Source organism: Papio anubis, chromosome 5, assembly GCF_008728515.1.
Source record: "Papio anubis isolate 15944 chromosome 5, Panubis1.0, whole genome shotgun sequence".
Lineage (NCBI taxonomy): Eukaryota > Metazoa > Chordata > Mammalia > Primates > Cercopithecidae > Papio > Papio anubis.
This window is the reverse complement of record NC_044980.1, coordinates 172894318-172914219: the sequence shown is the minus strand read 5'-3', so window position 1 is coordinate 172914219 and position 19902 is coordinate 172894318. Positions and strand designations below refer to the sequence as shown.

Below are 19902 nucleotides of genomic sequence, written 5' to 3'. Positions count from 1 at the left end.
CAAGGGGCCCAGAGGGAGTGGGACCTCCAAGGATCCCCGTTGGCAAGGTGGGGCATGGTGCAAGGCATTGGTGGGACGGAGGCGTTCCAGGTTCAGTGTGTTTACTGACACCTGCTGTGTACCAGGCACGAGAGATAGTGGTGAGCAAGGTGGTAATGGACACCCAGGGCCTCAGAGGCTGCGGGGAGTGGAGAGGTGGACAGAGGCCGGCTCTAAATGGCCTCAGTGCCCTGTGGGCTGCGGACTTCATCTGAAGCCCAGGGGAGCCGTCTAGAATGAACCTGTGGCCTGGGAGACTGGGCCGGAGAGGGTGAGGCTGTCTCTCCCAGACTGGCATAGTATCTCAGCAGGAAACAACAGGAGTTTATCATCATTTTTTAAACCTTTTCTAAGACTGGAACTAATTTGCCATTTGGAATTTAATTCCTTCAATTCATAAAATTATAAAATACCAGTTGGTTCGTATCAAATTTAGAAGCTCTTTTTTTTGAGACGGAGTCTCTCGCCTCATCACCCAGGCTGTAAAAGTGGCCGATCTCAGCTCACTGCAAGCTCACTCCTGTCGCATACACCATTCTCCCGCCTCAGCCTCCCAAGTAGCTGGGGACTACAGGCCAAGCACCTCGCCCGCTGTTTTTGTATTTCTTAATAGAGACGGGTTTCACCCATGTTAGCCAGGATGGTCTCGGACTTCCTGACCTCGATCCTCACTGCCTCGCCTCCCCAAAGTTCTGGGATCACAGGCTTGAGCTGTCTGCCTAGAAGCCCTTTTTAAATCCAATTTTATCATGATTTACTATTTTAATGAACTCCGAAGAAGGCAGCGTGAAGAAGCAATAAAGCTTTATTTTTCAAAATTGCCTGTAGCCGAGGGCTCTATAACCTCCAGGACAATCTTCGGGTTGTCTTGGGAGAATTATGTCTCAAGGTCTAGAGAAACAGCAGAGCTCAGTCTACAGCAATAAAATTTGGTGGAGTCATTTACCAAGAAAATTAGATAACCACCTACTTTCTCACTGCCATTATTATAAACTATTTATGCTAGTTCCCCACTGGCCCCAGAACTATGTCTCAGATTTGCTTTAGACAATAAATGATTGAAATATTCAAAGTGTTCATAGCATCTTCCTCAAAGCCCCAGACTTTGTCCCCCGCTTTGAGAAGTCCTAAGTGGGATCGAAACAGGCCAATGTGACTGGAAAACAAGGTCTGTGATGGTTGAAGAAAAATTTAGGAACTGCATTGAGTCAGGCTAACGGATGATGGATGTATGTGGGCTGGATTCAGGCGGATGAGCAAGCACTTCATTAGTTCATTGATGTACGTTAGCAAGAAATCGCCTAAAGTGAGATGTTACTGGATTGTATTCTAATTCATGTGTTTGCAACAGCTCTCTTAAATTGTCTTATTACAGTGTTTGTGCTTTTTTCTTGTCAGTAAATTAATGTCTAGAGGGGAAAAGGCACACATCCTTTAGTAACTACTGCAATTTTACCTGCCTGGTTTCTAAGAACTGCAGGTTTAGAGCGTATGCATTACCAGAGTGAGCCACTTATTTCCGTGCACACCCATGGTAAATTTTATTTGCATGTTGTAATTTATAAGAATGAGCAAAGGATGAGATTTTGGAAGCAGGATGTCATTTAAATCATGAGATCTTTTTGTTTATTTATTTATTTATTTAGACATGGAGTCTCGCTCTGTCCCCGGGCTGGAGTGCAGTGGCGCGATCTTGGTTCACTGCAACCTCTGCCTCCTGGGTTCAAGTGATTCTCTTGTCTCAACCTCCCAAGTAACTGGAATTACAGGTGCCTGCCACCATGCCTGGCTAATTTTTGTATTTTTAGTAGAGACAGGGTTCCATTATGTTGGCCAGGCTGGTCTCGAACTCCTGATCTCATGATCTGCCCGCCTTGGCCCCCCAAAGTGCTGGGATTACAGGTGTGAGCCACCGCACCCGGCCAAATCGTGAGCTCTTAATCACATTCACCCCTAGAAGCTGTGAATCAGAAGGAAATATCCTACAGCTCTTCCCTAAAGATCCCCTGCCGAGTGCTCAGAGAGTCGGCTCCAGTTGCTGAGACAGTGACGCCAGGACCGGAGGCCTGAGTGAGGGCCCCTCACCTTGGCCAGCTGCAGACTCCCTGAGATTTTGCCTGTGACAGTCATTGTCCCCTTTATGATGAAGTCTGCGTGGCACCGGGTGACGATTCTAAACTTCATCTGTGGGTGTCACTCAGGCAGAGACAACCACCCAAGAAATCGCCTTATGTCACCTACAAAGTAGAGAATATACAAAAGTCAGTCCGACCAGTGCCCTCTAATGCCAGAGAACTGGGCTGGGGAAGGGAAGGAACAACAGGGGGTCTTTGGGCAGACGGTGGGTGCAGAGCCCTATTGTTAGAGGGATGTGCTGCAGCCTTGGCTGGGTGGAGACCCAGAGTGCCCCGTGGCCCACCAGCGCCTCATCCGCTGCCGAACGCTCAGCCTCTGCCATCTAACCGTGTGGGTTGGTCACACGTGGGGACTTGACTGGACTGGAGGAGGCCCAGCCTAGGAGGGTGGGAGTGGGACAGGTTACCAGGCTTACTGAGCAGGAGGGTGATGCCAAGTCAGGGACCTGAGACTCAGGAGCTGGCCTTTCCATCCTGTGGGACCTAAACAGGACCCTCCGCCCCTGGGAAAGGGCTGGATTTGGGGATCCTACCTCCAATGCTGGGCAGACACCCAGCCCTGGGTGTCAAAGGCAATGGGTAATGGGATGCCTCCTTCTCCCTACAGGAGAGGCAGCCCCCTTCTCATCGGAGTCCGGAGCAAATACAAGCTCTCCACAGAACAGATCCCCATCTTATACAGGACGTGTAAGTTTCTCAAGAAGTACTGGAACGGCGCAGCTGCTGCCTGGTGTCGCAGGACTCAGCAGCTGCTCTGGCACGGGGCACGGTCAGCTCCCCTCTGAGGCAAGGAAGCCCCACTCTGAGCCAGACCCAACAGGCGCACGGCTCCAGGTCTAAAAGGTTTTTGTGCAACTGAGACTTGGCTCCATTTTTTAAAGCTTTTTATTATGGACGTGAATTTATCATGATTTTGTATATTGTCAAACATACACAGAAGTGCCGTTGTATGACAGCAACTGGGCTTTGATTTGAGTGCTTCTTTGATTTGTTTTTGTTTGCATTCCTCTCACACTGTAGCCATTTAAATGCTTCTGCAGTGGTACTGTGCTATTTGGGGATCTTTTACGCGATTTGGCTGACATAGCCAAAGCTAAAAATTGCAAATTTCTCCCACACATATTCAGAGGGGAAATTGGTTCCTTGCTGCATGTTATGCAAACAAAACATCCCAGTGGGATTTGCAACCCATTCCTCCATTTGCTAGGCACTCTGGAGAATGTGAAGAATATCTGTAAGACACGGATGAAGAGGCTGGACAGCTCCGCCTGCCTGCACGCTGTGGGCGACAAGGCCGTGGAATTCTTCTTTGCTTCTGATGCGAGGTAACTGAGCCTTCTTCTCTTCCCTTCCTGGGATTATGTAATCAAAGAATGCCTGTCTAAATACTGCCGGTTCTTACTCATCCTTCCATGTGAGCTGTCGTGGCTCAGCACGTCGCAGGGCCAAAGAGTTCAGCCATCCCTGGCCCTGGGCCTGGAGTCCTTGTCCTAGGAGCACCTGCATGACTGGTAGGCAGCCCTGGTGGCCAAAGGCCAGACGCACTGGTGAGCACAATGCTTCGAGCCTGCACAAAATGAATGGGTTAGTTGCCAATGTTGTAAAATTTGGAGATTTCACAGAAAAATCTGAATCTCTGGCTTCTCTGGAAGAACTACCAGATCTGGGCACGCCGTGCAGCCCCCTCTCGGGTGGCAGGTGTCTGGATCTGCTCAGAGGCTGCCCCCTTTAGATGAGACAGGTGTGTCTAGACCTCGGTCCCTCCCGCGCCCTCCCTGCCTTTGCCGGGGTTGAGACCATTTGTGAAAGACAGAGCGAAGACATAGGGAGTTTTTCAATTGATTCTAAAGTCCATGCTCTCATCAATCCACCAAATAACGATTTTGAAATTTGAGAAATTCTGCTTTATACTCATTTCAGGAAAAAAAAAAAGTTACACAGGCACACACACACACACACACAGAGAGAGAGAGAGAGAGAGAGAGAGAGAGAGAGAGAGAGAGAGAGAGAACCAAAGCACTTTCCTGCCATTTGAAGTAGAAAACCTCTATAGTAACCTCTGGTACCTTCTTCAAAGACCCGAAGGCTTGGGCCTTTGCTATGTTTCCATTCTTGATGGTTTTTCTCTTTCCCGACCAGCATCTAGTAGGACCATGCTGTGAGGCAGGGAGGACACCAGGTCAGATCTCCTGGGAAACCGGAGTGACAGGGAGGCAAGGCCTGGTGAACGCACAGCCAGCATCGTACCTAACGCGGAGGTTGGGGCAGCGTTCCCAAATGGTGCTCCTTAGAACACGCCGAGAATACCAGCGAGACGCTGGTGTTATTTCAGTGATTCTAAAACACAGAGAATTGTAGATTTTGGCATTGTGCCATTAGAATTTGTTGAAGCTTTTATTTCTCAGAAGTTTGTCAATTAATTGTGATCTTAGCGATAAATAGTAACTTATATTCAATGAAATACGATGGATGTTTCTTTTTTTATTTTTATTTATTTATTTATTTTGTCTCGCTCTGTCGCCCAGACTGGAGTGCAGTGGCACAGTCTCGGCTCACTGCAACCTGCGCCTCTGGGTTCAAGTGATTCTCCTGCCTCAGTCTCCTGAGTAGCTGGGACTACAGGCGCCCCACTACCACGCCCGGCTAATTTTTTGTATTTTTAGTAGAGACTGGGTTTCACCGTGTTAGCCAGGATGGTCTCCATCTCCTGACCTCATGATCCACCCCCCTCGGCCTCCCAAAGTGCTGGGATTACAGGCGTGAGCCAGCATGCCCTGCCAGAGGTTTCTTTTTTTAGAAAAAAAAAAGGCGTGAATGCCTGAAAGGAGAGGAAATAATTGTTTGTAGGGAATACTATCTATTATACATTTTTAAATCCAGCCAAAAGGCTGTTAGAACTGATAGTACTAGCAGCTGGGAGTAAAGGTGTGGAAATCCTATATCCTGGCGTTAGCCACTAAGCTGTATCTGGTTCGAGTGGGACCATGTCCACCCTGTTCTTAGGTGTCACCTCACGTGACCAGGCATGAGGCAGTCAGCAAACATTAGGTGAACCCAAAAAGCAATACTATTCACCATAGCTGGAAAAAAAAATGCTTTAATTAAATTCCTTAGAGTAAATTTTAACAAAAATACTCCAGAACGTATTTGGAGAAAACTACAGAAATTTACCGTGAGGAAGTAAGAGGTTTGAATATAGGAAGAGATTCCACATTCCTCAGTAGGAAGGCTTAATATTCTCATCTTTTTTTTTTTTTTTGAGACGGGATCTCATTAAGTTGCCCAGGCTGTCCTCAAACTAACTCCTGGACTCAAGGGATCCTCCTGCCTCAGTTTCCAGAGTAGCTATTTTCAAAAATTAATGCACTCAACATTTAAAATTAATTTAATGATTACAGGTTGTTTTTAAAAAATATTGACTCTCCCCCAAATTAATCTGTGAATTCTGTGTTGTAATTAAGACCCTCCAGATTCTTTTTTTTTTTTTTTTTTGAGATGGAGTCTGGCTCTGTCACCCAGTTTGGAGTGTAGTGGCACAATCTCGGCTCACTGCAAGCTCCGCCTCCCAGGTTCACGCCATTCTCCTGCCTCAGTCTCCCGAGTTGCTGGGACTACAGGCGCCCCCCACCACGCCCGGCTAATTTTTGTATTTTTAGTGGAGACGGGATTTCACCGTGTTCGCCAGGATGGTCTCCATCTCCTGACATCATCATCCGCCTGCCTCAGCCTCCCAAAGTACTGGGATTACAGGTGTGAGCCACCGCGCCCGGCTCGACCCTCCAGTTTCTTTTATTTGTTTATACCTTTGGAACGTCAGGAAGTGATTCTGTCATGTGTAAGGTAGAGACAAGAAAGACAACACATGCTGAGAAAGAGGAACGGCGGGCGGCCCTCCCAGATGTGAGCACACTGTCCAGCTTTTGGGCAATGGTGGCCAGTGTGTGCGGGGCACGGTATGAGGGCCTCCCAGGATCCCATCCAGTAATCACGACCGACCTCTGGGGAAGGCACAACTCTTTCCTGTTTACAGAGGCGGAACCTGAGACAGGAACTCCAGGGGGCGATGGATGTTGTCCACGGGCACAGGACTGGCAAGAGGCAGAGGCCCCGAGTGCACCTCAGGCCTAACTTGTGGGTCAGTGGTCTTAATGACTAGATTACATTACTACTCATTTTGGAAATAAAATAATTATATTTAAACAAACATATGTACTTGCACACATAAATATAAACACACATGGATCATGCATTGTTGGTTGGTTAATGCTACAAGGTAAGCAGTGTCGATCTCTTGGAGATAGGATGGGGCCATTTTTATTTCTTGTCACTCCATAGTTCTACTTTTTATACAAAAAAAGTATACTTTTAGACAGAGTTTTGTATAAAACTGTATACTTTTATGCAAAACTCTATACATTTATACAACGTATACAGTTATTGTATACATTTATACAACGTATACAGTTATTTGTATACATTTATACAACGTATACAAAGTTATTAGTATACTTTTATACAATGTATACAAAGTTATTTGTATACTTTTATACAACGTATACAAAGTTATTTGTATATACAAAGTTTTGTTTAAAATACTTTTTCCAGTACAGTGGCTTGCCATCCTTCTATCTGTTTCTTCCTAGGATCTGGCTGGATATACCTCTCTTACAGCCTTAGACCTTGATAGTTTCCCTCCTTACCTTTGCACCAGGAGTTAAGTGTCCATTTTCAGGCATTCACATGTGGGTGTGGCTCTTGATAGAATGAGAGTGGTTTTTTTTTTTTTTTTCTTCTCTTTTTTTTGAGACGAAGTCTTGCTCTGTCACCCAGGCTGGAGTGCAGTGGCACAATCTCAGCCCACTGCAACCTCCACCTCCTGGGTTCAAGTGATTCTTCTGCCTCCCGAGTAGCTGGGATTACAGGTGCACGCCACCACACCCAGCTAATTTTTGTATTTTTAGTAGAGACAGGGTTTTACCATGTTGACCAGGTTGGTCTCAAACTCCTGACCTCAGGTGATCCGCCCGCCTTGGCCTCCCAAAGTGCTGGGATTACAGGTGTGACCCAGGGCACCCGGCCAAGAGTGTTTTATCCAGTAATCCTTCAAGCCCGACTTGATGGTTTATACCACAACTATACACCATTAATTACCATTCTTGTTCATTTAGCAACTTTTCAAACTTAAAATTATTTAAAAAGACACTTTGTATTATGATCTCAAGGGAAAAAAAATCATTATTCCTTTCCATACAGAGAAAATTATAAAAATAAACACAATGACCCTATGTTTCTTTGGTAAGCATAGCTTGTAGATTACTTTTAGGGCTCTTTGTGTACATGTATGTGCCTGTGTAAGAAATTAGGTCTTGGTTGGACACGGTGGCTCACGCCTGTAATCCCAGCACTTTGGGAGGCCGAGGCGGGCGGATCACAAGGTCAGGAGATCGAGACCATCCTGGCTAACACAGTGAAACCCTGTCTCCTACTAAAAAAAGACAAAAACTAGCCATGGTGGTGGCACCTGTAGTCCCAGCTACTCGGGAGGCCGAGGCAGGAATGGCGGGGAACCCGGGAAGGAAGCTGCAGGTGAGCCGAGATCACGCACTGCACTCCAGCCTGGGCAGTCAGAGCTTGGTGACTCCGGCCCTCAAAAAAAAGGAAACTAGGTATTTTGTCCTGATGAGTTTCCCGTTGTCTGGGATTTGCTGAGTGCACCCCCTGGTGTTATTTACCATCTTCCTCTGTTTCCCTGTACACTGGAGTTTACGAGTGTTAAAAGCTCAGTCTTACTCAGGTTTGATTTTTTTGGCAAGAATACATAGTTGGTGGTGTGTCCTTCCATCAGGAGGCAGACAATGTCTCACCGGCTCTCCTTCTGTGCCGAGAGCCATCAGGGGTTTGAGTGTTGCCAGCCTTATCCATCCATGATAAAGCTTCGTCCAGCTTTTCACCTTCTGGTTTCAACAGCAATGGATGGTCCTTGATTAGAGCTATTAATAATTAGGAATTCATAAATTAATTATTCTAATTCTATTATTTCTTCGTTACTAGCTGTATCACTTCTTAGAGAGACTTGCCTTCATACAGTATGTGGTTGTCCTGAAAGACAAATTGTTTAGAAAGGCAAGATGAATGCTTTATTCTTTCCCTTCACGACTCAGAATAATGTGTTGGTTCTCGAGTATCCTCCAGAGGTGACATTGTTTGGATCCTGATTTGAAGAAACCAGTTATAAAAAGACAGCCATGAGATTATTGGAGAAACGTGAACATGCTGAATATTTGATGATATAAAGGAACAACTATTAATTTTAGATATGGTTATGGTATTATAGTAGGTTAAAACCGTTTTAGAGCTAAAGTGTTTACAGAAGAAATGATATAATGTCTGGGACTGGCATCAAAATAATTCTGTGGGGACGGGAGGAAGAGTGGAGAAGAGGAAGATTCACCCGCAAATCAGTGTTTTCCGTGTGGTGTCTCTGTCCCTCCTGAAATGCCAACGATGTGGCCCCCACGCGTGGGAACCGGCAGGGGCTGCTGCCTCGTAACTGCTCAGGGCAGGGCCTGATAATGCCCGTTTCCCCTCCCCCAGCGCCATCATAGAGCACACCAACCGGGTCATCTTCCTGGAGGACGACGACATTGCCGCAGCGGCTGATGGGAAACTCTCCATTCACCGGGTCAAGCGCTCGGCCAGTGATGACCCATCTCGAGCCATCCAGACCTTGCAGATGGAACTGCAGCAAATCATGAAAGGCAGGTGTCCTCTAGAGCCCGTGTGCAGCAGCCTCAGGAGCCAGCGTCTGGTGGAGCTCCTGACACTCTGCCTGGCCCTAGTAGAGGCCACAGCCCTCCTGCCCTCCGTGGCCACCAGGGTGGGGCTGCAGGTAGCCTGTGGCTTGCACAGGTGAGGGGATGTGGGGAGGCTGGCCTGGTGCCTCCAAGCGGGGGCTCCTGTCTGCAGCCAGGCGCCAGGTCCTCCCTACTGGAACTGAGCCCGGTGTGTCCACTGCCTTCCTTCACCAACTTCGGGGATCACATTCCCACCCTCAGGCATCGTTTCTCCTCTGGGTGGAAGTCTGCAGGTCTGCAGTAAATGGGGGGTTGGGGGTACACCTTCTCCCTACAAGCAGAGCCTCTCTGTCTGCACCCACTTCCATCCCCCTACAACCTCTACCCCACAGGGCAGCCTAAGCAAACTTTTAAGAACCTGATTCAGCCCCCGTGATCCTCCCGCGGCTCAAGGCCCTCCAGTGGTTTCCTGCTGTTGTTAGAATAAAATCCAAACTCCCTGCCACAGCCCACAAACCCCCACACTCCCGCCAGAGCTAAAGCCTGGCCCCACCACACCCAACCCACTGTGCCCCGCCACAGCCCCTGCATTCACTGTTCTTCTCATAGGACTGGTTCCTTTCATTGCCTCCAGCTGCCCTGAAATGTCACCCCTCAGAGAGTCCTTCTCTGCTCCTGTGTCTGTCATGGTCCTTCCCCAACCCCTCCCCTATGGTGGCCACCCCTCATTCCCCCCACTTGCTTCATTTGCTCGTCGCACAAGTGCCAGGTCATGGGCGACAGGCTGGGAGCACTGGCGTGTTGGCGTCATGAGTGTGCGTATCCCCGAGAACACGGCCTGCCCCACCTGTGGGCACCTCCAGAGCATCAGGTGTAGCTGCTGCATCAGGGGCTTGAACACCTGCAGCCCCACTGTCCCGTCAGCACCATCCAGTCCTACTCAAACCAGAGCCCCGGAAATGCCTGTGTGGCTGGGAAGGTTTTTATTACGGAAACTAGGAGGGTGTTTATTAAAAGGAAAATTGCCTGTTTCTTTGGGCTTAGCTGTACTTTCCTAGCTGGGTGACTTTTTGGGAGGGAAGCACTTTACTTGCGTTTGGCCTTGCTAAGGGAGCTTGGCCCAAAGGGACCAGCCAGGCCGTTTGTTACTTGCATGCCTGAGGCAAATCCCTCCCTCCCTCAAGCTGCAGGGTCCGATATGTAAATTGGAGAGAGCCCTGGTCCCTGACCTGCTTGCCTCTGATGGTAGTGAGTGTCAGGCAGGAGAATCCCTGGGGATGCCTTTGGGAATCTGCAGTAAACTTTGCAGGAGTTGCTATCACTACTGCACAATGAAAAGCAGTGAAATATAATGAAATTAAAACTGACCAGACGTTTATTTGACCAGGTAACTTCAGTGCATTTATGCAGAAGGAGATCTTCGAGCAGCCAGAATCCGTTTTCAATACTATGAGAGGTCGGGTGAATTTTGAGACCAACACAGGTAATTCCTGCACTCGGTGGGGAGGCTCCGCCTGTGCCTAGTCTCAGGGAATGCGGTGACTGTGTCAACTCAACGTTAACACCCTGCCGTGTGCCCTGCAGTGCTCCTGGGGGGCCTGAAGGACCACTTGAAGGAGATCCGACGATGCCGAAGGCTCATCGTGATTGGCTGTGGGACCAGCTACCACGCTGCCGTGGCTGTAAGTGGGACACATGCGTGTGGGGAAATCCACAGCAGTCTAGGACTAGACGCTGGCCTTCAGTCTTATCACTCATTTGGCCTTCTGAATGTGGCTAAGCCCTCGGACCCATTCCCATGAGCTAGCGTGAGAAATGACACGGAGACCTTGTATCTTCGAGGTGGCCTGCGGGTGACCGAAGTCCCCTCGCCACCTGGACAGTGAGGTTCCGTGTCACACACTGACCCTAGAAGCCCAGCTGCCCCACGTCCCTGTCATGCCTGTGACTGACTTTAGTCTCCATGCTTGTTGGCTTCAGACGCGGCAAGTTTTGGAGGAACTGACTGAGCTTCCTGTGATGGTTGAACTTGCCAGCGATTTTCTGGACAGGAACACACCTGTGTTCAGGGATGACGTTTGCTTTTTCATCAGCCAATCAGGTAAGGGACACAGGCAGTGTGGCCAGCCTTGCGTCAGGTCAGCTCTGGGCTCTCTCCTCTTCTCCATCATTCAATTAATTCCTCTGCATGGCTACCCTGTGCTGCGAACCCGCTCTTGCAGCGGTCATGTAACCCTTAGAGCCGCGGATTGCAGTCGCCATTGTACGGGGAGGGCAAGAGATGTCTAAGGCCATGCGGCCAGGGAGTGACAGAGCTGGGACTGGGCTGGAAATGATGCACATTCGTTTTTCCCCTGCCCCATGGCTTCTCCCTCTTCTTGCCTATCCAAGACTTCAAGGACCACTTACCAAGGTGCCCATAAATGTTTGCTGATTTATGTTAATAGAAAAAACATCTCCTTTAACATTCTGTTAGGTTGAGAGTCACGTGGAGGACCCAGTATGGGCTCTGTGCCCAAGTGTCCAAGCCGTGGCCTGTGGCTTGCAGTGCCCATGCTGCCCAGCAGAGAAAGGTGTGGGGAGACGGTGCTCCCTTTTAGGACCAAGGAAGGTCCCCTGAGCTAAATGCACCCCGTCCGGTGCCCTCCCAACACTTGACATGTGCTCCAGCGGCCTCAGGGAGGTGATCCAGGGCCATAGGCTTGGAGTCTCCTTGAGCTCGTGGAGGACTTTTGAAATGTTTTAATTACGGATAATTCCAAACCTTTATAAAAGAAGAGTTTTCATATAATGAATATCGCAGCCTCATCCAGCCCATCTTGTGCCGGTCGGACACACTTATATTAACCCCTCTTCTCCATGGGGTTACTTTGATGCCAATCCCAGGCATCATGATATTCATCCACATAAATACTTCAGGTTGTATGATTAAAACGATAAAAGAAAAACATATAACCACAGTGTTACTACCACAACTAAAATACTGATTGTAATGCTCCATCATCTACTGGGACTTTTAGTACTGCTGCCATTATCAGTTTTAAATACCATTTCCATTTTGTTGACAAGCGAAGAAAAACCAGTACAGATGCACCAACCATCCGGCCCCCCACCTTATGACCCAGGACCTGCCGTCACATTCACCTTTGGGTTTATGATCCCACCAGAGCCTGAAACTATTTTATAAATTGGTGGGAGACATTAACAAAAGAACAGAGGTGGACCTAATATGAAAATAATGCAGTGGCAGCTTCCGAAATTCTGTATGTATAGAAGTCAGCCCTTTAATGAGATTGGAAAAACACTATCAAACCCTGGGGTGTGGGTGACAAAAGATAGAACCCTGTTTCCCCCACCCTCGCCGCAGTACCCCGTGACACTCCAGTGCCATAACCCAGGGCTCTGAAGAAAGAAAAAAACAGAGGAGAATTGGGCCGCCTAGTACCGGGCGGCCCCTGCCTGCCCTGCAAAGCTGGGACAGACACAGCCAAGAGCCGTGGCCCTGCAGACAGAACAGCCTCCCGACTCTTGAGGATTTCAACAGTTTTGATTTTATAGTCTAGCTTATGCTGAATTTAATTTGAGTTCGGAGCCGTGGCCCTGCAGACAGAACAGCCTCCTGACTCTTGAGGATTTCAACAGTTTTGATTTTATAGTCTGGCTTATGCTGTAATTTAATTTGAGTTCATTAGGACTTACAAACATAGGGAGTTTGTGCTGGTTTATGCATGAAGCTGTTTAGCTTTATTCTAAAAACAATTTGAGTCCACACTGAGAGGCTTGCGAGAAGTGTCCTTTCAAACAATCTAGTGAGAAACACCACTTGGGGACATTCCCGCTTTTCAAATGTTAAATCTGTTCCATCTCAGCTTATTCAGCTGCAGAACGGGCACTGGGAGCCAGGCCCACCTGTCACCAGCTGTATGGCTTTGATCAGAGCACCGATTTCCTCCTGTCATGAGCCCTCATCCTCAAGAGGAAAATGGGGACAATGGTCCTCACGGGGTTGTCACGAGATTTAAATGAAAAAGTGCTTGCCACATACATAGTAACAAATCTTGAATGTAAGAATCAACCGAAAAGGCTGTTGGGTGCGTTTTCCTTTCCGAACACCTGCTGGCTGTGTCTTAGGCACCGATTTCCGTGTCAGAGCCGAGGTGAAGGAGGAGGGGGTTTGGGGTAGGGCTGAGGCTGGCGGAGCGTGGTGCTGAGAGGCCCCTGTGCGGCAGGCGAGACCGCGGACACCCTCCTGGCACTGCGCTACTGCAAGGACCGCGGAGCCCTGACCGTGGGCGTCACCAACACTGTGGGCAGCTCCATCTCTCGCGAGACTGACTGCGGTGTCCACATCAACGCAGGGCCGGAGGTCGGCGTGGCCAGCACCAAGGTAGGACCCACGGGCACCCCTCCCGGGGAGAGCCTGGCCAGGCAGGTGCACCAGAGGCCGCAAGGCCCCGGAGGCCGCTCTCCTTCGGCCTGGACGTGCTGGGCAATTGTGCCCTCCTCTGCCCGCGCCACCGCCTTTCTTTCCCCGTCCCACCTCACCCCTTCTCCCCCGTCCGTTCCTTTCCCCTCCCCTCTTGGGTTCCCATCTCTTCATTTAGTCTCATTTTATTCCCATGTTCCTGTGTTTCGTTCATGTCGTCCTGTGGCTCTTTGAGCACCTTGGAGACCCTTATTTTAAAGCCCTTTAGGCCTGACACGGGGCTTCCACCTGGAATCCCAGCACTGTGGGAGGCCGAGGCTGGAGCATCCCTTGAGCCCAGGAGTTCCAGACCGCCCCGGGCAACCCCATCCCTTCAAAAGTAAAACTTAGGCCAGGTGCGGTGACTCACGCCTGTAATCCCAGCACTTTGGGAGGCTGACACGGGCGGATCACCTGAGGTCGGGAGTTTGAGACCAGCCTGGCCAACAGGATGAAACCCCATTTCTACTAAAAATACAAAAATTAGTCAGGTGTGGTGGTTCATACCTGTAATCCCAGCTACTCGGGAGGCTGAGGCAGGAGAATCGCTTGAACCTGGGAGGTGGAGGTTGCCGTGAGCCGAGATCGTGCCACTGCACTGCAGCCTGGGCGACAGGGCAAGACTTTGTCTCAAAAACAAAATATAAATAAATAAATAAGTAAAACCTAAAAATTAACTGGGCAGGGTGGTGGCTCCTGTAAATTAACTGGGCAGGGTGGTGGCGCCTGTAGTCCCAGTTACTCAGGAGGCTGAGGTGGGAGAATCAGTTGAGGAGGGAGAGGCTGCAGTGAGCCGTGATCTCGCCACTGCACTCTGGCGTGAGCAACAGGTAGACCCTGTCTCAAAAAGTAAAATAAAGTTGACTTAAAAGTGAAAATAAGGTCCTTGCCACTCCCTTCTTTGTGCACAGGCTTATACCAGTCAGTTCATCTCTCTGGTGATGTTTGGTTTGATGATGTCTGAAGACCGAATTTCACTACAAAACAGGAGGCAAGAGATCATCCGTGGCTTGAGATCTTTACCTGGTATGTTCTAGAATTCAGCTTTCCATGTTTTCAGATCTAGTGGACTGTTGCTGGCCACTCTCTGTTGACTCTCGCCTGTACAGGATGTTGTTCATTTCTCCCTCCTCCTAAAACTTTCTAGCCACCCCAGCTCCCTCCTGGAGCCCTTGCTGCCTCTGCCCTCATGCTGCTCGGCCCCTGGCCCGACCCGGCGCTGCCTCCCTGCCTCCCTGGTCCTCAGTGGTGCTCAGCTCTTTCTCACCGCAGGGCCTTCGCACTGGCTGTTTCCTCTGCTGAACCATCTTCCTCCTGCTCTGCATACAGCCGACAGCTTCTCATCTCCGAAACCTCAGCTCAAATGTCACCTCCTGAGACCCTCCCTGGCCACGCTGAGGCCCCAGCCCCAGCACTCTGTGAAACATTAGCCTGTTTACTTTCTTTATAACACACCTCATGACCTCATGACCGGAGGTCATTCCCTGTTAACTGTTGACTGGCCTGTCTCCCCCAGCTGACATGTCAGCTCCGCGAACACACAGCCCTGTCTGCCAGAGCCGCCGCTGGATAGCTGGTGTCCAACACAGGCAGGCATACAGTAGGTGCTCAGTAAGTACCCGAGAAAGAGCAAATGGCCTCAGGCCCTTCCTATGCCAGGCACTCCTTGGCAACCCCACCACACTTTCTCCGTTTGCTGGCCAGCAGCTGTTGTAGCTGGTGAGGTACAGTGTCTGTTGCACTAAATCATGACCTTCTTGGGGACCACGGCCTCCCTTTTCTTCATTCATCCACCACACATACATTAAGAACCAGTGCCATGCCCTGCCCCGCGTGCCATCCCTGCCCTGCCAAGATAAGCAGCGGCTCACGTCCTTCAGTCACTCACATGCCAGAGTAGGAGAGAGACCTCTGTGCAGGCCTGAGAGGTGGAGACGAGTCGAGCCTTGCCCCAGGCTGGCGTGGAGTGCTCACTGTGGACAGGACATCACGGGGCTTCGGGGGGTGCCCTCCCAGAGACAGAGTGGGCACTGGAGCCTCTCTGGGAGCCGGGGCCAAACCCCAGAGCAGGCAGTGGGGGAAGGGCCACCATAGAGAACGGTCAATTCCAGGCCCTCAGGGCCTGACACTGGCCGAGACAGCATGCTGAAGGTTTATTTCTGAGAAGAGCATTCTTCCTTTAAGCCAGGTCATAACCATGCAAAACAGGACCCAGTTCTGACGTCTGAGTCAGCGGTTCTCCAGATGTGGTCTACAGGTCCTGGGTGTCTGCAAAGCCCTTTAAGCAAAACTGTTCACATAGTAATATAGCAATATATTTTTTACAGCAAATCTCTTTTTATTTTTTGCCTGTATCCACATTTGCAAAGGCAGTGTTGGCTGTGCCTGGTACCCAGCACACTAGAAGGCCTACTGGTCATTGTGTCCTTCACCAGCACACAGCCAGTTTCCCTTAAGAATGGCCTTGACATCCAGGCGCAGTGGCTCACGCCTGTAATCCCAGCACTTTGGGAGCCCTAGGCAGGCAGATCACAAGGTCAGGAGATCGAGACTATCCTGGCTAACATAGTGAAACCCCGTCTCTACTAAAAATACAAAAAATGAGCCAGGCGTGGTGGTGGGCACCTGTAGTCCCAGCTACTCGGGAGGCTGAGGCAGGAAAATGGCGTGAACCCAGAAGGCAGAGCTTGCAGTGAGTCGAGATTGTACCACTGCACTCCAGCCTGGGCGACGAGCGAGACTCTGTCTCAAAAAAAAAAAAAAAAAAAAAAGAGGAATGTCCTTGATGAGGTGGTAAAAATTATTGGTCTGTAAATTGCAACTCTTTTTAGTATTCTTTATAATGAAATGGAGAGTATGCATATAGCCTTTCTACTGAGGCCGGGTGCGGTGGCTCACGCCTGTAACCCCAGCACTTTGGGAGGCCAAGGCGGGCAGATCACCTGAGGTCAGGAGTTCGAGACCAGCCTGACCAACACAGTGAAACCCCATCTCTACTAAAGATAGCCAGGTGTGGTGGTGCGTGCCTTTAATCCCAGCTACTTGGGAGGCTGAGTCAGGAGAATTACTTGAGCCTGGGAAGTGGAGGTTGCAATGAGCTGAGACTGCGCCATTGCACTCCAGTCTGGGCAAGAAGAGCAAAACTCTATCTGGGGGGGAAAAAAAGGCCTTTCTGCTGTACAGTGAAGAATGGTGCTTGTCTCAAGAGAAGCAGCCATGCCATTGAATAGCAAGCTGATTTTGGTGTTCGGTAGACATTTTCTCGAAATGAACAATCAGCGGACGCACCAGTAGAAGCAACCCACAGTATGTGTTGCCAATGATAAACTTTGAGCTCCCAAGCAAAACTCTGAGTGTTAGAAGACACCTCTGTTACCATGAGCTTCACCAGTTCCCAACATTTAAAGACTTCTCTAGGGCCAGGCACGGTGGCTCGTGCCTGTAATCCCAGCACTTTGGGAGGCCGAGGCAGGTGGATCACAAGGTCAGGAGTTCAAGACCAGCCTATCCAAGATGGTGAAACCCTGTCTCTACTAAAAATACAAAAAAAAAAAAAAAATTAGCTGGGTGCGGTGACAGGCACCTGTAATCCCAGCTATTCAGGAGGCTGAGGCAACAGAATCACCTGAAACTGGGCAGCAGAGGTTGCAGTGAGCCAAGATCGCGCCACTGCACCCCAGGCTGGATGACAGAGTGAGACTGTCTCAAAAAAAACAAAAGACTTCTCTGATAAGATCAAGGTGACTTCAACAAGGTGATTGTTAAAAAAATTTTATAATAAAATGTGTCCATTTTAAGAAGATTTACATACCTTTGTGGCCAGTTCATGATGTCACAAAATTATGCACTTGTAAATGTTCCATTTAAAAGCATAAGACAGAACAATAAATTTTAACATAACAAAGTAGAAAAAGTTTATTGATAGGATTTCGGATTCTATATTGGCACCTACCCTTTCAAGAGCCTACTGTTTCTCAAGTTCGATGTACTGTGGTGTCAAAGAACAACATTCACAATTATTTGAAAAATAATTTAAATACTCCTTGCTTTTCCAACTACAAATCTGTATTTGTAGGCTGAATTTTATTTTTATACTTCAACCAAAAGAACGTATCACCACAGATTGAATGTGAAAGCAGATATGAGAGTCAACAGTCTTTTATTAAAAAAACAGACACTAAAAAGTTTTGCAAGAACAAAAAACAGTACCACTCTTCTCACTAATTCTTGTTGAAAATGTAGTAATGTAATAGATTTAGTGTTGTTATTTTTAAGTGAATATTTTTTTTTTTTTTTTTTTTTTCCTGACAGAGTCTGGCTCTGTCGCCCAGGCTGGAGTGCAGTGGCACAATCTCAGCTTACTGCAACCTCTGCCTCCTGGGTTCACGCCATTCTCCGCTCAGCCTCCCAAGTAACTGGGACTATAGGTGCCCACCACCACACCCGGCTAATTTTTTGTATTTTTAGTAGAGACGAGGTTTCACCGTGTTAATCAGGATGTTCTCTATCTCCTGACCTCGTGATCTGCCTGCCTCGGCCTCCCAAGGTGCTGGGATTACAGGCATGAGCCACCGTGCCCGGCCCTCAGTGTTATTTTCTAATCTGGTAAATGTTGACAGATTTAACTCAAAAACAAAGGCTCTTAGGGATGTGCAATAATTTGAGGGACTTGCAATAATTTTCAAGAGCGTAAAGGAGTCCTGAGACCAAACAGTTGGAGAACTGGTGGTCCCACTTACAGGGGCCTTGTCTTGAGACACAGCAGGAAAGAGGGGTGTTAACTGGTGGTGTCAGCTCTGTCTCCAGTGGGTGAGTTTGCCTCTCTGAGCCTCAGTTGTCTTACCTATAACATGGAGTGAGAAATGATACTTCCCTGCCTACCTTGTTGGTGCTCAAGAAAGTACTCGCACAGTACAAATCCCCACCCTGACAAAATCCTGGCCAGGAGCCCGAGTTATTTCTTTCCTGTAATCTGTTTTAAACGAATGCAAGGAAGCAAAGTGTACTAAGTGATGTGGGTTTCAAAACCTCCTCTTAAACCCCAGCATTTGTTTTCATGAATATCGCTCTAAAATCGGCATGACTGGTTTTCTCCCTCTGCTCCGTGCGTGGCCTAGAGCTGATCAAGGAGGTGCTGTCACTGGAGGGGAAGATCCACGACTTAGCCCTGGAGCTGTACACGCAGAGGTCACTGCTGGTGATGGGGCGGGGCTACAACTACGCCACCTGCCTGGAGGGAGCCCTGGTGAGCCCCCACCCCCGGCCCCCACCCCCAGGAGGACAGGCACAGGAGACCTGGAGGAACCAGCGGGAAGGAGGGCAGGGCGTTGGGCTTGGGGAGGGCCGGGTCTAAGGACCCCTTGACCACTCCTGTGAGCTTATGCTAAGCACCAGCTCTCCACCAGGTTTCTAGCCCTGGGCACACAGAGATGGGTGAGGCAGGTGCCTGCCCCCGGGAGCTCCCAATCTACTGAGGAGAAAGGGACAGGCGCCTGGGGTGTGCCCCTTCAGCTCTCCAGCCACTGCCAGGGCCCAATTGGAACAGCTCACTTAGGCCTCATGAGCTTCTTAGGAGAGGCTGGCGGTTGCTATTCGCCTCTCATCCAGGAGGAAACAAAGCCTCCAAAAGCTTAACTATCTCACTCAAGGTGACGTAGAGGACCCGAATCAGACCTGAGTCCATGGGGACCGAGTCTGTGGGGCTTTTGCTTTTTTCCACCACCACCAAAACTGCGAGGGGGGTTCTCCACAGAGTTTCCTTGTTACCCCTCAAACTTCCAAGGGGAGTTCGAGATCCTGCAGGAATAAACTTTGAGGGCCCTGCTTTTTCAAAAATGGATGACAGGCCGTTTGCCGCCTGCAACAATGAAGATCCACACCAGCAAAGAGAAAGCTGATGGGGCAGGGACAAGGTGCCAGGGCCACAGGGCTGCCCAGAGGGTGGGCAGAGAACCGGGCAGGGCCCTGCATCTCGGGTTTGCCCTCTCACTGTCAGCGTGCCGTGCACGGAGCAGAGGCTCAGCCCAGGTAACAGGGACAGCGCTACAGGTGAGGCTGCACTGACCATCAAGATGAGGGCATTAACCATGGCCCAGCTGGGCTGCTGTCCTCTCCCATCTCCTCCCCACCACCCCCATTTGAAAGACAATGCTAGGCTGGTGCAGTGGCCCATGCCTGTAATCCAAGCACTTTGGAAGGCCAAGGCAGTCAGATCATTTGAGGTCAGGAGTTCGAGACCAGTCTAGACAACATGGTGAAAGCCCATCTCTACTAAAAATACAAAGCTTAGCTGGGTATGGTGGTGCACGCCTGTAATCCCAGCTACATGGGAGGCTGAGGGAGGAGAATAACTTGAACAGAGGAGGGAGGGTTGCACTTGATGTGAGTGAGCCAAGATCGTGCCACTGAACACCAGCCTGGGTGACAGAATGAGACTCCCATCTCAAGAAAGAAAAAAGAGAGAGGGAGG

At 49.4% G+C, this 19902-nt stretch overlaps 1 protein-coding gene across 1 annotated transcript in view; it reads left to right on the top strand.

The window, feature by feature from the left end:
* Positions 1-19902, top strand: part of GFPT2 (glutamine-fructose-6-phosphate transaminase 2) — a 53532-nt gene that overhangs the window by 26732 nt on the left and 6898 nt on the right. Inside the window, 9 exon segments of the mRNA XM_031666690.1 lie at positions 2782-2861; positions 3382-3499; positions 8769-8932; positions 10356-10451; positions 10553-10650; positions 10949-11069; positions 13198-13355; positions 14345-14459; positions 18551-18678. Coding sequence (XP_031522550.1) covers positions 2782-2861; positions 3382-3499; positions 8769-8932; positions 10356-10451; positions 10553-10650; positions 10949-11069; positions 13198-13355; positions 14345-14459; positions 18551-18678 — 1078 coding nt within the window.